We start from the raw sequence: 20,936 nt of genomic DNA on the forward strand, positions 1-20,936 counted from the left end.
TACCTTGAAGACTGCTTTCATTTGCCTTACTTATCAATTAACTTCTTAATTCAGACTGTTGGCCCATTTACCATTTTCAATACATTTGTCACTTATATGGGGACTAAAATGCAGTTTCAAAGGTATCTTTTGTAGGAACACTTTTGTATGTTTATTTATTTTTTTTTCTGAGCTTTGCTAAACTTTCTCCTGAGTTTAACTACCTGCTAGTCTTAATCATTGAGTTGTGAATAGCTCAGTTACTGAAGTGCAAACATAATTTGTACACTTCTGTCTTATGTTCTCTTGAAGAGCTTGTGGATAGTCAGTTAACCACTGAGCTTCTCTTCCTTTGCAATGACATTGGATGCCTAATTATTTTATGATTTTTTTATTTGCAGGTCCTGTCTCTACTCTCTTTTAACATTATTTCTGTTGCTCACAGCACAGCCCACGATTTTCTAACTTGGAGACCTATAATTGTGGGCACAACAGAAGCTCAGCTGATGTAACCCATTGTAGTTCCAGTTGCTGTGCATTTCTGCCTATCAGTTGTGCATGAATAAAATTAGTTAGTGATCCATTTGCATTTGCATGGAAGCAGATTTTGTGAAGGCAAATGTTGTTGCATCCGTGCAGCACTGGAAATCCTGTACAAAAGTGATGCACGTGCATGTGATTTTTGCTGACTTGCCCAGGCCCAGTGGGTGTCCACAATGGTTCTTTACCACTTCTGATATTAGTTTTTCCATCATCTATTAGGTAGAGTGAAAAAACCCTCCTGTTATTTCTAGTTGGTCTTTTTTAGAAACCTTTTGGGTTTCTGTCATCATATAGCTTATAACCAAGCATGGACTCCAGCTAATTCCAACTGTTGCCCTACTCCCTTTATTATTTTTAGTGTGAGCCATAATGATTTTATCCCAGTCATATTTCCTCCAAGGTCTCCTATCTCAAACACTTGTAAAGCCTTCCCTCCCTTCTAATGTTCTCTTTGATCTCTTGTTAATGACTTAAATCCCTTTACATTTTATCCACACGGAGTTCTTTCTCCTCCTCTCAATTTGCTTCTTTGTGCCTGCAGGTGTCTGGGCTGTTTTCCATCACTGTCTAGAAATCTGGTTTTCTTTCCTAATTTCTTTCTCTTTTTATTTCTTCCTCTTTTTTTTTTCTTCCTTTTTTTTTTTTTTAAGTCATGTTGATTTTAAGTTTTGCTCCTTTTGCACCCTTCAGTAGCTTGTTGGATGTCTGAATGCAAGGAGTTAAAATGGCTGTAAATTTATTTCTCAAGTATCTCAAGATGATTAATAACATTTAAACGTATATATGCACACATGGTAGTCATACTCCCAGCTGTTCTACTGAAGATTGAAAATGGCACTTGTTACTCATGCTCCTAGTTTTCTGAAGCACTGATTTTATTGGTCCTGATCCTGTTAGCTGTCACGTTTGCTAGTAATTTTAGATATGTAAATAATCCTGCTGTCTCAGTTCAGCATGAACAAACATATCCTGGAGCATTAAAGTAGTGCATAGCATCCTCACAGACTCAAAGCCATGTTCAACGTTTTTTAATGCTTTTTCTTGACTAAGGCTGTTCTTTTTTGCCAATAAAGTTTGGAATACGATCACTATAGCCGTATTATAAAGATCAACCGTGCAAGTAAGGAAGGAACAAGCATCCCCCCCGAGCTCGCAGAAACAGATCAACTACTCTGCTCTAGTCAGTGGCAGAAGACATTGAAAGTGGGATTTGCTACTGCGGACAATGTTATTGAGGGCCTGAAGCTTGCATTAAGTGTGGAAATAAAAATTATTTTTCTGTAGGTTTTATTTCTTCAGCCATATTAGGAGGATTTTTAAGTTGCATGCTAGATGTTTGCAGCAGATCATTTTTATTAAGTGTATACTAAATGTGAACAAATGCACCTTTTCCAGTTTTACTGAAATCAGTGATGGTATTTCAGCTCCTCTTAGCTGGAGCTGAATTGAGGCTGTGTGTATGACTGGAAAACTTAACTATGCCAAGCAGCAGTCTTCTGAATGGCATTTCTGCCTCCTTGTTTTTTTTTCTCCCAAATCGTGTTTTCCTTTAAAAAATACTGTTTTGCGTGAAGTTTAAAATTAACAAAAAATCTTAAAATTGGGAGGTTTTTGAATTGTACTAAGAACACATACACACACAGAGAATTAACAAGAATTTGACCCATTACAGGATAATAATTCTACATCTGGAAGAGAGGAAGAAATGCTCAATATTTTTTAATGATTTTTGCTTTGAAAAAAGGCAGGTGATATTGCTGTGTATGGAGATGATAACATTTTGCTTCCATTTCACTGAAACCAGTAGGATGGAATAACTTGAATACAGCATTTATAAAAAAACAAACGAACAATCAAACATAACAGAAAACTTGGCTGAGGATCTCTCTAATCCATTAATGCTGATTTCCAGTGTGTCTTTTAACGCTGGGGAAATTCCTAGCGCCTGGAAGAAAGCTGATGTTGTGCCAGTGTTTTTAAAAAGTGAGTGTGGTAGGGTGGGTGGCTACAAATCCATCAGCCTGACATCATTTTTGTGAGAACAGTGGAGCAGTCTGCAGCAAACTGAAATGTGCAGGAGAGGGAGAAATGCAGCTGTTACAGGATGCTCGCACAACGTGAGTTAACAGAAGTTTATGGGTAAAAGATTCTGCCAAGTTAGTAATCTTCTGTCATTACAAAATTGCTTGACAAAGTGACCTATTGATGCCATCAAATTCTGCGAAGCATTTGATTTTTATACCCGCTGACACCTTGATTAGTAAACTGAATTGACAGAAAATCGATATTGTGTGTGTTACATGGTTTTAAGAAGGATGATCCTGGTCATCTGACAACATAGGTCTGACCGGGGAATCTAACAGGATGGTGTTTCTGGAGACATCTGTTGGCTGTAAGCTGTGTGGTCTTCCACTGGTATCTTGGAAGCAAGCCTTGTCATCGTGGTAGGTGACAAGAAGGGCCTGGCAAGCAGTGCAGAAGATATACATGCACTGTGGGAAGGCTTGGTTAGATGATGGGTCATGTGCAACCTGTAGCCACTTTAACCCATACCAGAAGTGAAAAACAGAGGAGTGTGTCCCCAAGAAACATTGTCGCTGCACATGAGCTGGTAGCCAGAGGGTACTGTGCTGATGCTGGTGGTTGCTGGTGGAAAAGGATGACCAAGGACTGGCACAGCCCTTCCAGGCAGACCTGTGGTGATGGGAGGGAGGTTTGGTGTCTTCTGTGCCTGAAACTGGTGAGGTACCTGTGAAACTAGTGGGACTCCTTCCCTGGGGACCCTGAACGTAGTGGAAAATGGGCTCAAAGTGGATATTGTAAGGGAGATTGTTGCTGATTTTTGAGTAGGCACCCCACACCAGGCTCAGGAGCATCACTGGGCCAAAGCAATGGGAGGCTGGGAGAGCGGGTGAGGGACATACAACATTTGTTTGCCCCACTTGTACTGTTCCATGGGTTTCTCTTTATAGCTAGTGCTGAGGATATAGCTGTGGTCTGGACCCTCACGTCTGGGCTTGAACTTGGAAAGGCTCAGGTGGGAGACAGAGAAATGATTAGAAGACCAGAAAACATGTCCTGGCGCGAGAGACAGCAATTTATGTTGCCCTTTAGTGACCCTCTTATCTAAGATCTAATTAATCCCTGGTGTGGTTGTTACAGTTTGCTTGTGCCTTTGCCAGACCAGACCAACTTGAGTTGAAATTTTCTGTGTCATTTGATGGCATGGGTTTTGACATGAACAGAAGCAGCATGTGGATGCAGAACCCCGTAAAAAGTTTTGGGTGCATCCACCGTGAGGCTCAAGCAAGGTGATAACAACCTTAATTCTGGGATTGCCCAGATTTTCTTAAAATGTGCTGTCCCTGCTGTGTAGCTTTTATCCTAGAGTGCCTCTTTGTACCAAATGTTGTTCTTGGTGAGATGTGCTGTCCCGCTTAGGACTGGTTTAGCCCTTCATAGGTGGAACTGGAAAAGCTCACGAGTTATTCCTAGAGGAGAGGAAAAGGTAACACTCATTTCTTCAGGGTGAAAATGAGTGTTTTTCTGGCAGTCGAGTGAATCTTGAGAAGCAGGAGAGTGCAGCCGCTAATGTCTGGGCAAATAAAGCCATCTCCTGCCCCCAGGACGCATGCCTGCTCCAGCGGACACTCCTACCTTTATGCCCACTCCTCATGAGTAGCGCCGGCTCAACTGGTGGTCCAGTTGCTTCATCCAGCGAGTGGTGCTGTGGGACACCCCAGCTCTGCCCTAGCTGCTGCAGGAAAGGTGCAGTGACTGGTTGTTCTGTCTTGGGGTTGTGGGAGGAGGTGAAAAGCATGGTAGGAGCTGGCAGGTGCTAAATGCCCGGGCAAGGCGTAGCTGTGATAAGGAGATGGGGTGGATCAGTCCCTGGGCACTTCAGCTCCAGGAGCGCCAAGAGGCTCAGAGTTGTTGGACTACACATTTTTTTCTTTTTTTTATCCTTCATTTATTAAAAAATGTTTATTTCTGCTCTGAGAAGAAAGGCACGTATCTGCCGAGCAGCTGTGTTTCCCGGGTGCAGTCGGAGAGGTACCTATGGAGTGCAGTAGCAATAAGCTGTTTTGGTATGATTTATTCTCTCTAGCCTGGAGACACAGCTGCTTTTAGCCCACGCATTTGATATCACTGATAAGAGATTTTTCCACCTCTCCCACAGCTGGGCATCCAAGGCTGTTTAGGCAGGTGATCCCAAACAAGGAGGAAAAAGAGCCATTGGATTTCACATTTGAGCTTGAAATGGGGTCGTAGCATTGTTGGCAATTGGGAGAGGGAAGAAAAAACATGATTTTCTCGAAAACCTTTCTGGTCAAAAGAATTGGGAGGATTGCAGAGGTGGTTTTGCATAGGAGAATGAGAGTATGACAGCCCCATACGTCTCAGAAACTGGGCTCTAGGGCAGGGTACAAGCACAAGCTCCTCTCTGCTCTTTGCCTGTGTTTGCTGGCTCATCTGGGACGCAGGGTGACTCTCCCTTCCCTGAACGGCTGAGGTGTCCCCCTCCCCGCTGACTGAGAGCCAGCACAGAGTGGTGGGACCCAGGTCTGCAAACTGATGAGGAACACAGAGAAGGGTTTTGTCTTGCCAGCAGTGGCTCAGATAGTCATCTAAGGCCTGAAATCAGGGATGCTTTCAGGAGTCACTCTACTTTTAGGGAGAAGATTTTCACTGGCAGATCTGAAAGGCTGCAGTCATTCATACTGTGAACTTTTAGGCCAGATCCTTGATGTTTATTTGTCATGATGGCAGAAAGGTATCTCGGATTTTCGTGTATTTGGGAAGCTTATTTAATCACACAGCTCAAAAACATCAAAGTTATTTTTTACTATAATTTGCTAAGCAATGGTTTCTCCAGTATCTCTTTTCATATGGGCTTGAGTTTGTACATATAAGCATCCAAAAGAGAGGTTTTAAAATAAAGCACCTTTTGGAGTATATTGGTAAAAAGAGGACTAAGGGCAAAACAAAAATCAGGGTGCAGAAAACTGTCTTATTTGCTTGAGAGCCCTGCTTCTCTGTAGGGTCCAGTTCCAGTGTCCTTATGAAGAAGAGGGACATTGTGTGGCCTCATAATGCAATTAGCTGCTAGCCAGAGCACATGGTACTGGGATACAGGTCCGTGTCTGGTCCTTCACTGGGAGCTTTGAGAGCAATGGAGACAAAAACCTGGTCCTTTGCAAGTTTGCATCAATATCTATAAAGGACGATCACTGTGAATCTTGTATTGGCCCAGCTTTGTCTCTTAGGAACCTGTATTGCATTTTCAGAAGCTGTAAATTGGGGATGGGAGTAGTGGTGTTTAAAGCCCCCTTTCTGCTTAGTGAAGGAGCAATAAATGGGCTTCTGTGTAGAAGAGCAGGGCCCAGCAGAGTTACACAGGTGTGAAAAGAACCTGAAATGATGGAAACAGACTCTGGGGAGGGAGGGGAGAAAGAAAAAAGGTAGCATTGGAGAGGAGAGCAGCTAGGACCTTCGGCAAAGCCTGATGTTTCAGCCTTAGCCTTGTGTTGCTGTCATGTTCTTCGCATTCACATTGAGAGACTCCAGCCTCTTCTCATTCCTTCCTTCTTTTACTGAAGTGGTTTCTGCTTCTCATGTTAGCTATAGCAGGAAGCGGGAATAGGGAAGGTGTTAGTGTGTAGGATTTTGTGTGGTATCGCCATGCAGGGTACAAATAATAAATGACCCACTGCATGCTTAGACAATTTACTGCCAGCTTTTGTATGTGCTGTCACAAGTGCTCAAAAGGTCAAAAAAGCTTCCTTAACAAATTTGATAAGATAATGCAGTGAGCTGTAACAGCATAAAGTCCTGGGGGCCATAGACCAGAGTAGAAGAAATAATTATGCATGGTAATGGGTAATTACAGATAATGGCCTTTTTTAGGGGTGGCAGAAAATACACAGCCCCACAGCCTTGCCTGGAATGAACATTGTCTAGCACATTAACTTTATAGCAAGCTAAAAGTTCAGCGCTGGAACTGAAGATAATCCTCAACTTCTAATGGGAAGAGAACAGAAATACTCCTCCCAAAGGCAGAGCGAGCATGCAGGTTTTGTTCCTTGGGAGATGGCATGCCTCAGCAGAAAGTAAGTAATGGTGCCAGCTTTCTTCAGCATCTGAGATACCTCTGTCATGATTGTCTGGTGGGAGAAACATATTGTTCCAGCGTTTCTGATTATGATGGTAGGGAGTGATTTCACACTGGCTTCATTCAAGGCTACTGTTTGACCTCAAAGCTAGCTATGAATTGAAGTAACGCATTACGAGACTTAATATTGCCAAACCAATTAATAGGACCGTACTCATGCTTTATATTCTGAGACAGAGGAAATTGTCAGGTATGGATCCAAGACTCTTTTGAGGTCTTGAAGGTAAGTGTTTCCTGACTGAATAATTAATTTCTGGCATCTTAATGGCATAGCTGTCTCCTGCCACAGAATCTGGCTTGTAGGAAGTTGTTAACACTTCAGTGATGAAAACAGTCGCTCTGAATTGAAAACTCAAGGAAATATAAACTGCCAGAAGCTGAACTCGGCTCACTGGGCTATGCCTTCCTTCTCCTTTACTAAATGTGTTGCTTGAGTAGACAGAATTCTTCATTTTCTTCTCTGTGTATGTGTGGTCTCTAGGCACAGAAGAAATAAAAACTGCTAACCATAAGAACTCACGTCAATAAATGCAGACAATGAAATTACCTTAATTGCCACACTGCATATACAGAATCCCTTTTCTGAAATACATAATCATATGGAGATTGATCAGCTGTTATGGCCATGTGAGTAAATTGAACCATGTCACTGCATATTCTGGGACTTCGAAACACGACTGTATGTGCTATCCAGATTTTTAAAACAGTTCCTGCTGTGTGTTCATCCCAAGCTGACTAATATTCTCCGCAGATTACATGTGGTCCAGTAACCATTCCCAGTAGGCAATTTGATGCTTCTGCCCTGTTGTAGATGCTGAGAAAGTCTAATAGTGTGGACTCGGTGTCATTTGACCTCAGCATCAGAGGCTTGCCCAGGCATGTTTAAATTCCTGTTATCAGTGTTTAATAAGATGTATAACTGGCCCTTAATAGTACTGGTAGGAATAGAAAATACTCGATGTTTAGAGAGGATGAGTGAATTTACAGGCAGAACTTGAGTGTTTGCATTTCTCGATGTGTATACTTAAAAGCAGGTTTGAATCTGTGGAATAGAGATGATGATAGAAATTCTTGTAAGTTCTGTGACATTTCTCCTGTCTTCTCCCAAAAAGATAGAAGGGAAAAAATGATCTATATACTGGCTTCGTGTTGATTTTTCCATGCATATCCGCAATTCGTTTAAATCACCATAGCTTTATTGAAGTAAATGGTCTGAGACTGGTTTACATTAACCGAGGACCGGACCACTGTTTTTCACCATGCTCTGCTAAGTGAAGACAGGAGCCCCTCATAGGTTGCTGAATGTATAAGGCCCATATGTGTAACTGACCCCAAGAACTCACCTTCCTTAAAAGAAAATCCCAGCTGTCCTGAAATGAATTACTGGTTAACTACTATTAATATGCTATAGAGCTAGAGAGTCGTCTACAACACTGCAAGATCAATAACAGTATTTATTGTGCATTATATTGATCTTCTATGAAAGAGTGGGCCATATTTCACACTGTGTACATAGTGCAAAAAAAGTAGCATCGGTTCTGTACAAGAATTAGTAAAGACAGAGAAAAGGGCTTAGAGATCCAAGGGCACAGCTGCATGAAGGGACACTGCTGTCGCACTGCAAGAGTGTTGCTCACATGTGGAGAGCCTCTGATGGCCCTGCGTTGTAGATTTGGTGTTCCAGAAACTGAGCAAGAATTTTAACCACTCTGGTTTTTTTGTTTGCTTTTCTAGTTTCTGTTCCTTCATGCACAGGTTCACTCACATATTTTTAATCATGTCCTGTTTGCAACTTGCAAAATGTTGAAGTTTGTGGCTAGTGGCAGGCCGTGTGGAGGGTGAGGACAGCCGAGGACTGAGCCCAGTTGATGCCGCAGCCATCTTGTTTTAAAGCGCAGGTGGTGGGGCAGAGTGGGAGTCTGACAGCACAGCAGCAGTTGCCTCGTTGAGAGCTTAATTTCTGTCGAAAATTGCTGCCCTTAGAGCAGTGAGCCCCAGGACTGCCCCTCATGTGCAGGTGTTGTAATGGGGCGAGCTCCGCGGAATGGGAGGGCCCTCTCCTTGCCAGTAGAGCCATTCAGCTGTGCTGAATTACGTTTGGGGAGAAAAATCCCAAAACCAAACAACAACAACCACCTCCCCAAAAACCAAACCAAGCAAACAAAAAACCCAAACCACAAACAAACAGCTGAAAGCTGCTTTCTTAACCTTGATATTCTCTCCTTGCTGGTGGAAAACAGAGCCGTGGGCTGACTGCCTCCCTTGAGGAGAACACCTTGCTCATTGAGCAGCTAGAGTTGAGGCTGCAGGAAGGTTCACACAGAGGTAGAAGTCAAGAATTATGGATACAGGCCAAAGACCAAGCAGAGGAACCCCAGTAAGTTAAAGTTTAATGGTGGCCATTGCTTCCAATAGATCTGCCCGATTTTGCAGACGGTGGCCATGCCTGAGGGTGCTGCAGCCCAAAAGAAGTGTGGTTGCCTGCCAGCTGGCTGTTAGACTTCAGCTGTGGAGAACCAGCATGGATAGTGCAAAAACTCCCCTGGGCATGCCATGAGCATGAAATCTCTGTGCAGATCTCCAAGTGGCTTGTTGTATCCCTAGGACAGTTTAGCAGGGTCCTTTGGCCCTTAATTCTGCTCCCCTTGGCACTTTGCACTGCTTTGCAGGTACCCCATGTAGGTGCTGGCTTGTCTGAAGTGCTTTTCTTCTTGAGCTTTCATTGCTCAGATGACAAGTCAAGACTTTGTCGACTTCCTCCATTAATAGCAAAACTCCTTCTCTCAATGTATTTACTGTTTTGCATGTTCTGCACATGTTGTACATGTACAATGTATGCATTAGTAGGAGGAGATTATGTGATTCAGCCAGGCTGGATGGGGTAAGAGAGTAGAGCTGAACTGCAGACCTGCCTGTGACCCATTGCGTGCTGAAGACCTGCAAGAGCTCAGCTCTCCAGAAACTTTTTTCCCTCAGGCTGGCAGTTTCAGGACTGTGAGGAGCTTAGAGTGACCCATGGGGTTCTTTGACCTGGTCTGACCTGACATCTCCCCGTAGTCCAGATGGCACAAGGCTATGTCTTCTATGAGATGTCTTTCTTCTCCCAGGTGCTTCAGAAAAAAGGCAGACACAAGTCCTAATGTGTGACATCAAAGAATATCTCATTTAAAATTTGGAGGATAGTGTGACAGCTTTCTCCTGCTCTTTGTCAGATATTGCCAGTCCTTCCATCTTCAGAAGCATGATGTGGCTTGGCATTTAGAGAAAATTAACTCTTCTAGCTGTCTTTGCAATGCCGTTGCCAGAGTCCTGGTTCTATATGGAGGTGGGTAAGTCTGTCACTTCACCTGCACTTTTGCCCTCTCTTATGGCTCCTGTTTTTATTGCTGGTCTGCCGGAGCACACCCTTGTGGTGTGGCTGCAGCTCGCAAGGGTTGTGCGCCAGGGATGATGCAAGGACCATGGATTCCATAATTCTGCATTCATAACAGAAAAATGCCCCAGGCTACTGACACATGGAGATTAATGTGTATGGGTGCATGCGTGGCTGAATGAGCAGGTGACCAGCTATACAAATGCAGCATTGAGTCTTGAGAGGGCAGCTGGTAGTTCTGTAGAGGCTACGGGAGAGCAGAGGGACAGCTGAAGTGAAGCAGAGGATTGTTCTGGTGAGCACCGAACCGCAATGGGTAGCAGCAAGTCAACTATTTTGCACCTCTGGTGGTACATGTTGGTAGCCCCAACCACAGATACGTAGAGAGAGAAAAGAAGGGGTGAAAAGCATATTTTTTTCTCCTACTTAATATAGCAGAAGACTGTAACCACTGCTCTTTCATTAGTGCTACCAGCCACTGGAGCATCAGAGAGTCATAAAGGGTGCTTGTTTGATTTTTGTGGATAGTTACGGGCAGGTCTCTGTTCTAGTCTAGCCCATCTCTTCCCATGTTAGGAACCATAGTGCATGAGACCTTTCCAGAATTTGCAGGAAAGCAACCTACTTTCTCCCTCCTCTCCCTTCTAGCTGCGGACACCTCAGCATAGCTCACCTTGAATTTGTTGGTGTAAGGAGCCTCCATCTTGCTGGTGCTAGTATTCTTAGTGGAAAGTATTATCCCTTCTTAAAATGCACTGCAAGTGGAAAGACACTGCAGAGATTTCAGGAGAAATTGCATGTCTGTGCAGCATAGCCATGCCAGAAGTCCTGCGGCCGGCCGCCCCGCTTAGCTCTGTCTCATGTGAAATCTGTATCTCGGCAGGGAACATGTTCAAGTATTCTACTTTTGGCTTCTGTTTTACAGCATGAAAAACAGAACAGTTGGACCACAGCTTTATTCAGCAGCTAAGTTTGGGGAGAGAAGTCAGGTTTATGCTGTCATTTATCAGAATTGTTGGCTTTTCAGTGCTATTGGTCTAGGTTCTGATTGTATCAAAGAAATGGACAAAAGGACCTGAAGATAGGCCTGCCCAGATGCAGAATAATAGCAATAATAAAATTTCGTTAATATATTGAAGTGCCAAAACTGTGTAGGGTCTTTTGTGGCATTTTGGACTCCTCTGTTCTGTGTGCAAATTTGAGAGTTACTCCCAATAATGAAATTAAAAAGGCCAGCTGGCTTGGTCCTCATTTGCATAGGGGTGAGGCACAGAAAAATCAGATGCAGGAGGCATAAAATACTCTGGTAATAAATTAGTATAGTTAATTTTAGTCAACAAAATGCCAGCAAGAGCTGAATGAGGGCACTATACAATTTAGTGACCTGGAAGGAGACTATCCATGATTGCAGAGAACTTTCATTACAGTTGAAGAAGTGAAACAGAATTGCATTGTAAATGGCAATAATTGGTAAAATTGGTTATTGCATCTAGTGTGCAGCTAATACATAGTACAGTGGAAGTTGTTACCATGACTCTGAGAGGCTGTTAAATGCTACCATATTCATTTTGCAAGGTAACCAAGGTACAGATGTACCAAAAGAAAGACACAAAGCAAATCAGGCCTGATGTCTCTTAGGGCCATTATTTTCCATGTGGCTGTTGTCCGTGCTGCTTCATCTCCATACCGGTAGCCCTTGAGAGCTCATCAGTATTCTATAAGCTTCATACTTTTCTCCTCCACAATGTAGTTAGACAACATCATGGGGAGAGCATGAGCTCCTTGCAGAAGGTGTTGTTATGCTGCGAACACTGTAAGGGTTGGTACAAGCCAGGTTACAAGGGTGTGAGCTAGAACCAGAGCTGCAGGGATGGTAGGATTTACAGTTGCTCCTGTGTATTCACCGTGTGCTTAGACTTTCTAAGGTTGTGGCAGCTTTTTGTTGTGTCTGGCTTGGCCAGGTAGCTGATGCACCATGTCAGGTAGCGCTCGACTGTGAAACAGTACTGACAAGCACCTTTCTTTTTCAGCTTTGCAAATATCACAAGGCACTGGTTGACACTGGAGTGTGGTAAATGGGACTTAAAGCATCCTGTGAGAAACACTCCCGTTGTAGGGAGTGATGGGGGGACAGACCTGTGTGGGGACAGCCTGCAGGAAGAGCAGCCAGCTGGCCTTGGGTCTGGGGGCACTGCAGAGAGCAGGCAGCAAGTCACCAGCAATCCCCTCCGCCTCCTTTTTTGTTGGTGATGTGAAATCTTTTTCTGCTCTGTGGTTGTGTAGGTAAACAGAAGCTAAATTTGATTATTTGATTAGAAGCTGGGCAAGGATTGAGGACCTCACTGCTCAGAGGTAGCATGTGGGTTTCTGAGACACCTTGACTGATGATGTGATGCTTTCCCTTCTGTAGCATCTCTTGGCCTTGTGGTAGGTTGTCCTTTTTAGAGGCATGTTTAGAAAGTGTCCTCTCACCTAAAGGACACTGGCTGAAGAGGGGTCATCCTGTAGCTAGAAACTTAGCACACTGTTAAAATTTAAAAATAATAGAGGGCTGATGTGAAATCATCATCAAATCAATTGATGCTGCTTGAGGACTCAGAGCATTGCCTTAACCTGCAGTTGTTTTTGTCCTGTTTTTCAGTGTGTGTAGGTTGTAGTCTTGGCCTTTGAGTAGACATCAGTCCACTTGTGTTTCCGCCAAACATCCAGCCATGTTTCCCTTTCAACTCCCACCTCTTCTTATTTACTACTTTCTTTTCACCCTTCAGGACAAATAGTAGCTCATTAGAAGGTGAAAGATAATGGTCTTCCTGGAGCATCCTGTCTCATAATGGCTTGTTTTTTTCTTTTCCAGAGGGACGGATGCTCATTCAGGACATCCCTTCCATCCCCAGCAGAGGGCACTTGGAGAGCACGTCTGATTTGGTTGTGGACTCCACCTACTACAGCAGTTTTTACCAACCATCCCTGTATCCTTACTATAACAACCTGTACAACTACTCCCAGTACCAAATGGCAGTGGCCAGTGAGCCTTCCTCAAGTGAGACGGGGGGTACGATTGTAGGGTCGGCCATGAAAAACAGCCTTCGAAGCCTCCCAGCAACATACATGCAAACCCAGTCGGGAAAACAGTGGCAGGTATGATGTTACAGAGGTGTTACACAAACAAGTGAGGTGGACGCTGAGCTGTTTCTTGGGCCTGATTCTGACCTCCTGTTTGCTGGTTTCATGGCGGTGCAAAACCAGAACCAGATTCCAGCGTGGGGTTAGAACCCACCTTAGGAAACTTAACCAAAAGAGGTGGCACAATGAAAGCGATGACACAGGTGTAGGCAGGTTGCTGCAAGCACAGATAAAGAGCACCCGCTTGATTTTATGTTTTGAGTTACATCCTAGTAGATTATGGGCTGTTCTCCAGAGGAGTCTAACTGAATTACCCAGTATAGCATCCTGAGAGCTTCAGGTGTCATTTCTGAGACACTTTGCTCTTCAGGAACCTGTTCTCTTCCATTTGTCACATCCAAGGCACTGCAGTGACCCAGGAAACCATGCTGTTGTGCAGTGGGTTGGTGGCAGTCACTTGCATGTGACGTGTTGCTCATGGTGTGTTTTGGCAGTGCCAGCTCCAAGGCTTGCAATTTCAACGAGAGTAGCTGAAGTTACAGGCCGTGCTGTAGAGGTTCACACCAGAGTTCTGTGTATGTCATTAGTTAGGACACAAAGCCAACTGAGCTCTCTCACTCCAGGACTTGATAATTGTAGCCTCCAACTCAGTACCCATCGGAGACAGGAAAAAGGGGAAATCTACCCAGGCATGGGATTCTTGGCAGACTAAGTGGAGCCATTTCAGTGATCCTGATACTGTCTGGTCTTGGGCTGCAGTGGTGCCTTTCTGTCTGAGATTGAACTTGGGAGGCTACAACCTCTGAGTCAGCATACACCCATGTCCCTTGTTCAAAGGCGGGAGAGGGCAGACCTCTTCTGTAGAACATCAAGAGAAGGCAGGCTGCTTCTGCAAAGGCTCTGTTGTGAGACCACTCAACAATGAAAGATTAGATGTCCACCAAAGCCTCCTTTCTGAAGGGAGCAGATGGGTCGTCCCCTTTGCTGACAGGGAATTCCTCTCGCAATTCTAGCACAGGGACCGACTCTGAAAGGGCATTTTAACTTCTGATACTAAGGAGATGAAGCTAAGACCAGGGTGATTACAATTGCTGTAGCAGTCCACATCACCTTCAGGGAGACTTTCCTATCATAAGACACTTTTTTCATGGAAAGGTCCTTCTGAAAATGCAGAGGCCTCCTGGTGCAACAGCTGGCAGGTCCATGAGTTTTAAGATCATGGCTTTGCAGCAGTATGCATTTCGTACTATTCCATGTACCTTTTTCTCCATGAGTAGAGCTGCATAGAGGGAAAAAAGCTGTCTCTCTTCCTTTTGCTATCTGAGCCCGCATCATGAGGGCTTTCTTCTCTCAGTGTGTTGATAGGCTTCACCACAATCACCTTCAAATACATGGAGGTACACTTTTTCAGTTAGGTTAGTTGATAGCACCCTCTCTGTTTGCTGAATTTGATCACCAGATCAGTGGAAGAATTAGTTGAGGCAAGCCGGGGTTAGATTTTATGTGTGGTAATGAGGTGAGGTGCCAGCATTTTTTTAGCTTTTTCATTTTGGTTGATCGGGTTAACCTGGAATGCCATAGCAGAGTCTTTCAGATAGAAAGTTACTTTTCTGAAGCTTTTGCAATACCTAACTTGTAGGAACCTACTGCAGAGCTGATGCATGTAGACACCATCACATCAAATGAGGGACAGCAACGTACGTCTTGTGAAAATAACGTTCTTGCAGGCTGCTAGTCCCACACTTCACTATTTCTCCATCCTGTAGAGACTTCTTTGATTTTGTTTGCTTGGGAAACAGGAACGTAAGTCACAAGTATTGACTATCCCAGCAATTTGAGGAAGAGATACATGATGGTATATTAAACTTTGGAATGAAGATGGTGTCCTCTCGGTTCTGTTGTCGTGTACTGCCATTTGAAACTAGACTGCTTGTGTAAGAAGCCTTGGCCTAGATGGCCCATGGTCTCACTGTGAGATTGCCTGTTTCTTGTGGGACCTATGACACCCCTTAAATAAAAGCAAAAGCCTGTTTTCTGTGTAGTTTTCTCTTGGGGCTGCGCAGAATCTGTAACTAACTCTTGCTTAGGTTCTACTCAAAGTAGTGGAATACCAAAGAGGTAATTAAGGACAAGAAGAGGTGATTGTTGTCAAAAAGGACTGTTTTCCTTCCAGCAGCAGGCTTCAAGTGCTGGGTATTCATTCCCACCTGCAGGATGTGGTGCGTGGTTCCATTCACCTCCATGTGAATTTAGTGATTTACCTCACCTAAGATTTTCATTTCTCCTGACCAAACTTTTGGGATCTCTCAGTGCTGTTCTGGTAAGATGTCTGTGCAGAGAGACTGGAAGTAGTGCTTCTTACCTGCAGAAGTGACATCTCCCTAGCTTCCTCATGGCCTAAAACCTGGATCTGCTCTCCTGTTCAGTAGGGCAAGGTGCAGTTCATGGTCAGTGTCAGGTAACTTACAGACTTTCTCAGAGGCTGGTCTGCAAGAAGGACTGTTATTTCTGGAAGAGTTGCTAATTATGAGGTTTGCATACTGATATGACAGCATAACATTGCACGGATAACCATAAAATGTTTTTAGTGAGAGCTAGACTAGATAATGTTTGATAATAGTGGGTGCAGTGATGCTGAGGTTGTAAAACACTGTGTGGCACTGAGGATGGTTTGTTGTAAGAGCTCCCAGCTGCTGCATGTGGTTAAACATTGATTCTGCACATGGAGGTTATCAGCAAGGGAAGATCACAGAAATATAGTGTTAAATGGAGAAGCGTGAATGAGTTTCTCTGTCGAGCATGTTAAGGAGATGCAGAATGAGTTTCAAAGCGTGATCCACAGAGAGGAATCAGACCTTGCTTACACCTTGCTGGCAGATGTATGAGGCTGCTTCTCTGCAGAGGAAACACAGAGCTGTACCTACACAGGATTTTTGCTGGGCTGCCTGTACTGACTGGGTTTATTTTTTACATGCACAGGCTTTCTTAACCAGTCTTCTGGTAGGGATGAGTCTGCTTATGTGACTGGCAGTGCTATAACTCTTTTGATCAAGGTGTTTCTTTACCAAAATGAAAGCTGCGCGATGCCTGCTGTAAGCAAGCCAGGTCAGCTTGCTGAGCTGCGAGCCCACAGGAGGGTTTCTTTGTTGGTGTAAGCCACCCATGTGCTCACTGGAAGGTATCCTAGTTTAAGCCATGTAGACAAGACACCTGCCTTTTCCAGGCTCTGTGGGTGGACGCTTGCTTGTCCTGGAATAACTGTAATCACACAAGGAGAATTACATACTTAAATTAAGATAACTTCTGGATGCAGACAAGGCCTTGAACAGCCCAGCTGTGTGCTGTTTCAGAATTTAGGGAGCAAGGGATAAAAGCCGGGGAGGAAACGTGCATGTGTGTGGGATGGGATGAGGATTAATGCATCATTGAGCCTTGGCAAATAAGCTGAATCACTGAATCTTTAATGTCAGTTATCATTAGTCTTTGTTCTTTGCAGAGGCTCGCATACTTGAGTGGATTCTTAGAGCTTTTTAGATATTTCTGTGTAGGTTTTGTTCATTTGTATATAGTTATCCCAGAAGACTAATGAAGATGATAGTTTTGGTCAAGATGCCTTCAGTCATTTATGTTCTGCTGCTTTTGGCAGCTCTGAGGCAGACAATGAGATGATCAGATGTCTGATGTTGCACCTGAAGGAAAGACAAGCTTAGATCGGTGAGGAGATGTAGCACATGTGGTGGTTACTGTGCATCTGCTTTTCACTCCAGTTCTGTGTGAGCATATGGACCCTCCCTTGAAGCTTTCATAATTGTTCATTACAACAGGAATTTATGTGCATTCAATCCAATTAACAGTTAAATGAGTTCACCAGCATTAGTACTACAGGTCAGAGCACGCTGGTGTACAGTGGAAGTCCGTGCTTCTTGAAACCTGTCTCGCTGCCACCCTCCTAGGGACAGTAACTGCAAAATGACGGGGTGACTGCAGTGTTTTCTGCCACAACAGAAGTAAAACCTGGATGGACACATCCAAATCGAATCAGGTTTAATTCTGCAAGCCAGCAATAAAACTGCTGGTGCTTGACCCACAGCATAAGGATAATTGGGACTCCTTGTGAGTCGACGTCCTCCCCAAAAAGTGTTAAAACTCTTCTGGCTCCTACAGACAGACTATAAGAAATCTGCAAGATGTAGAATGTGCCCCAACGTGTGGGGACTAGTGGCTGCGTTTCCTTTGTTACTTGGGTAACTCCAGGGCTCTGGCTTTGGAGAAAGGTTAAGGCTGACCAGGAGGTATTGGACAAATTTCAGAATTTTATGTAATTTCTGTTTCATGCTCTGAGGTTTGTTTGTGTGTGTTTGTGAGGTCTTTGTCTGTTTTGTTTTGTTTTGAATGCAGCTTGGCAAAACAATATTCTCGCTTCCAAAACCTCAACTTCTTCATTCTTTTCTTAAATCAGTTTAGAGTAAAAAACCTGAAATTAAATATTGGTGAGAGACAGACTAAGAAATTTTAACTCATTTTCTAGCATGGGAATTACATTTACCATTTGGAAGTCTAATATTTTGCAGTTTTTAAGGATTTATTAAAAAGTAGCAAACATATTAAACTGTTTTACCAAATACAGAAAAGTGTGGCCATAGCAGTTTGATCTCTTAAGAATAGCTGCTTGCTAGTAAAAAAGACAGCTCTTTTCAACTTCTGCAACCTGTTTCTAGTTTCTGGCCCAATTTTTCCTCCAGTGAGCCTGGTCTTCTTACATAAATGTGCAGTCTAACTTTCCAGAAATAGGTGCAAAATGTATAAAATGTGTGTGTGTGTAAATATATACACATGGTGCAAGTCACCCGACACAGTCCCAATTTTATGTGTAAGCAGTGTATTATATACTGTATTCATAACATACCCTTCACACTACAGATTTATGCTAAAAGTATCCTAATGTTTCTGACAGCTCATGTGTGACATGAATGCAATCCATATTTCTTGGAGGAGCTAATCTAAGCGGTTTATTTTCCGATACTGCTGATAGGGCTATATCTCTAGGTGTCACCGCAGTTGAGATTCTGATGGTAACATATTGTTTATGGGTCACTGCCTTTGTCTAAAAGAATAGGTTGGAACAGAATAGCAAAGGTTAATTAAGTTTGTCTATCAAGGAGGGACAGATATAGATGTCTCTTGTATTTTCTGTGCTAGAATCAAAGTAAGTCAAGGCAGGGTATCATAGACTCGTTTTTCCCTTGTGCTGGAAAATATGCTTAGCTGGTTTTAGGAATGAAACAAAGCCACCTTGGGCAGCGTGAGTGCAGCAGTAGTTGCCAGGGGTCAGCTCATGGGCAGTAGCATGGCGAGGTGGGAGGGGAGCGTCAGCCCTGGTTTACAGCTAGGGAAACTGAGGCAAAGAAGTGTTAAATAACTTGCCCACAGTCACGCAGCCCACAGGTGACAGAGCTGGGATCCCTGATGTCTAGATTTCCACCCAGGTTCCCAGCTGATGCCTTCTTGCCTCACGCCGAAAAACAACCCATGAATTCTGTTGTTTACAAGCAATGACACATAGATGTAACATGCAGTTTTATACCTCCCAAGGCTGGCTTTATTTTTGAGATCAAGGCAAAAGGAGGAGGCTATGTTAAAACTTTTATGAGAGTTTATCTGGTGTTTCCATAATTACTGTTTTTATCTTAAGGTAGCTGGTGATGAGTCATGGGTGAGATAGAGGGATGGAAAGCCTGGGTAAAGTGATTTGGCCAAGATCCCGTGGCACACCAGTGGCAGAGCTAAAGCATACTACTTTGATCTCTTCTGTTGCTCTGAATTTTTTGTAGCCCTTGTCACCCAAGATTAGCATCCACAACCTACTCCTCCTCCTTGTCCTGCTTGGGAATAAGCCCCATAGTCAGGATCAACTGCAAAATGTGAAGGTGCTGCTAAGAGTAGCACTGACTTGCTTGCAAGGAGATTGCGGCTGGCAGCTTCTGCAAATAAAAGAATTACCTGGGTGATGTTCTGTCTGAGTAAATCATCTGGAGAGAGCAGGGTCATTTTCTAGTTTCTGAAGCTGGAAGAAAAAGTGAGCCACCATTGGTGCCTGCATTGCTTCGTTGCTGTCTCTGGTCTAGCTACCTGCTCCCCTTGGATCTTCCTCCATGAAGATGTGTAGAGGTTATGCAGATGCTGCCAGGAACTTGAAAAGAGGAGCTGAGCTTTACGTTGGAGCTTTTTTTGAAGAAAGCTTTTTTGCAGGAGTGGTCTAAACCGATGCAAGAGCATTTTCTTTATGCTCCCCTGGCTTTTGCTGTGTATTCTGTCACTGTTGGGCTGCACTGACTCTTGTGCTCAGTGACAGACAAATCATGCTTCCAGCTTTCCTGTTTGTGGATGAGCTGTATCCGCCTCTTGATTCCGCATTCTGGCTTTTCAGGAGAACAGGGAAAGAATTTCCACTGCATGCATGGTCTTTTAATCAGACCATATTTATTTGTTCATGAATCACAAGCATCCCACTGTTGCTTGCAGTATGTCCTTTGAAAAGCTACTGAGTGTGCCCTGTTTTGTACAATTTAGGGAAACCTGTAAATGCTCAACAGGCCAAATGTGTTTCCCCCGTGATCTGTGTCTCCCACTGCAGTCAGTGAGGTACTTGGTGGATCAGTCCTGCAGCAGTGCGCCAGCACCATGTGGCTGGCAAGGGATGCACTGTAAATGAACAGTTTGGGAGTTCACCTTGCTCTCTGCAGGGAGCAGTTCCTCATCTAAAATGTGCCTTACTCTTACGGCACGTAGCCTGTGGTGGTACAAAGCAGAGTGGCTTGTGGGACCATCCCAGCCCTTGACTGTCTGGGCCTTGCTGTAAGGCTAGAAGGTGCCAAACATCTCTTCCTGTGAGTCCTGCGTGTCCCCAGCGTTTCCCCAGGACAGGACCCCAGGGACGATCCCAAATCTGGCGCCTGGTTGCAGTGTTTGGAAGGCAGAGCTGTCCCGGGTTAGAAATAATCTGAATATTGCAAGGCCTCCCCAGGGCTGTTCTTATCTCCCTTTCTAGCACCCAAAATGTGCAAGGACTTTGTAGAGCTGCAGGAGTTAATACAGAGTGAATGCCCTTCCTCATGGGGTAGCGATCTCCTAAGCCCCTTTTTTAATGCAGCGCTAAGGTCAAGAATTTTTATGACTGTGGGTTTTGGCTTTTTTTTTTTTTTTTACTGTTACTGTAAAATAGGGTTGCTAAGCACTATAAAAAGGAAACCTTATGGTTCAGATTTACTGCGGTGTGTATTCTAAACAGTTTAATAAAACAAAACCAAAAGCTTTTAGATTTTCTCCAGTGGTTAATACACAGCATATTCTTTGCAGAGCCGAGCCTCTGGCTGTTGGTTGAACTGTGGTTCGTAGACTTGGTGTGGGTAATAAGATTATAAAACATGTCTCTTGCTAGCCAGCTACCACACACTAATAATATTAGTAGTAATAACTCATTGCATACAGAGATTTTAGGTGAGCTGTTTTTTTGAAGAAATGGAGGAAACCCACTGCATCCACTCTACAGGGAAAGGAAACATGCAGGTGATCGTGATTGTTGCAGTGCCAGGGAGTGATCCCTCCATTTTGTGACAGCTGGAATAATGCTGTCTCCTGCAGGTGACCTTTTCTGACATGTGCACTTGCACAAGGTGGAGATGTGAGGACCGCGGATGCTGTCCACAGCCCTGCCCCACCAAGGGATGGAGGACGGTCTATGCAAAA

The 20,936-nt window shown here is 44.0% G+C and overlaps 1 protein-coding gene across 2 annotated transcripts in view; it reads left to right on the forward strand.

Annotated features, from left to right (window-relative positions):
- Positions 1 to 20,936, forward strand: part of DMRT1 (doublesex and mab-3 related transcription factor 1) — a 62,294-nt gene that overhangs the window by 10,866 nt on the left and 30,492 nt on the right. For both annotated transcript variants that reach the window (XM_065861025.2, XM_071801987.1), the window contains exon 3: positions 12,922 to 13,205. In XM_065861025.2, coding sequence (XP_065717097.1) covers positions 12,922 to 13,205 — 284 coding nt within the window. The remainder of the gene's footprint in view (positions 1 to 12,921; positions 13,206 to 20,936) is intronic.

This window comes from Patagioenas fasciata, chromosome Z (genome assembly GCF_037038585.1).
Source record: "Patagioenas fasciata isolate bPatFas1 chromosome Z, bPatFas1.hap1, whole genome shotgun sequence".
Classification (NCBI taxonomy): domain Eukaryota; kingdom Metazoa; phylum Chordata; class Aves; order Columbiformes; family Columbidae; genus Patagioenas; species Patagioenas fasciata.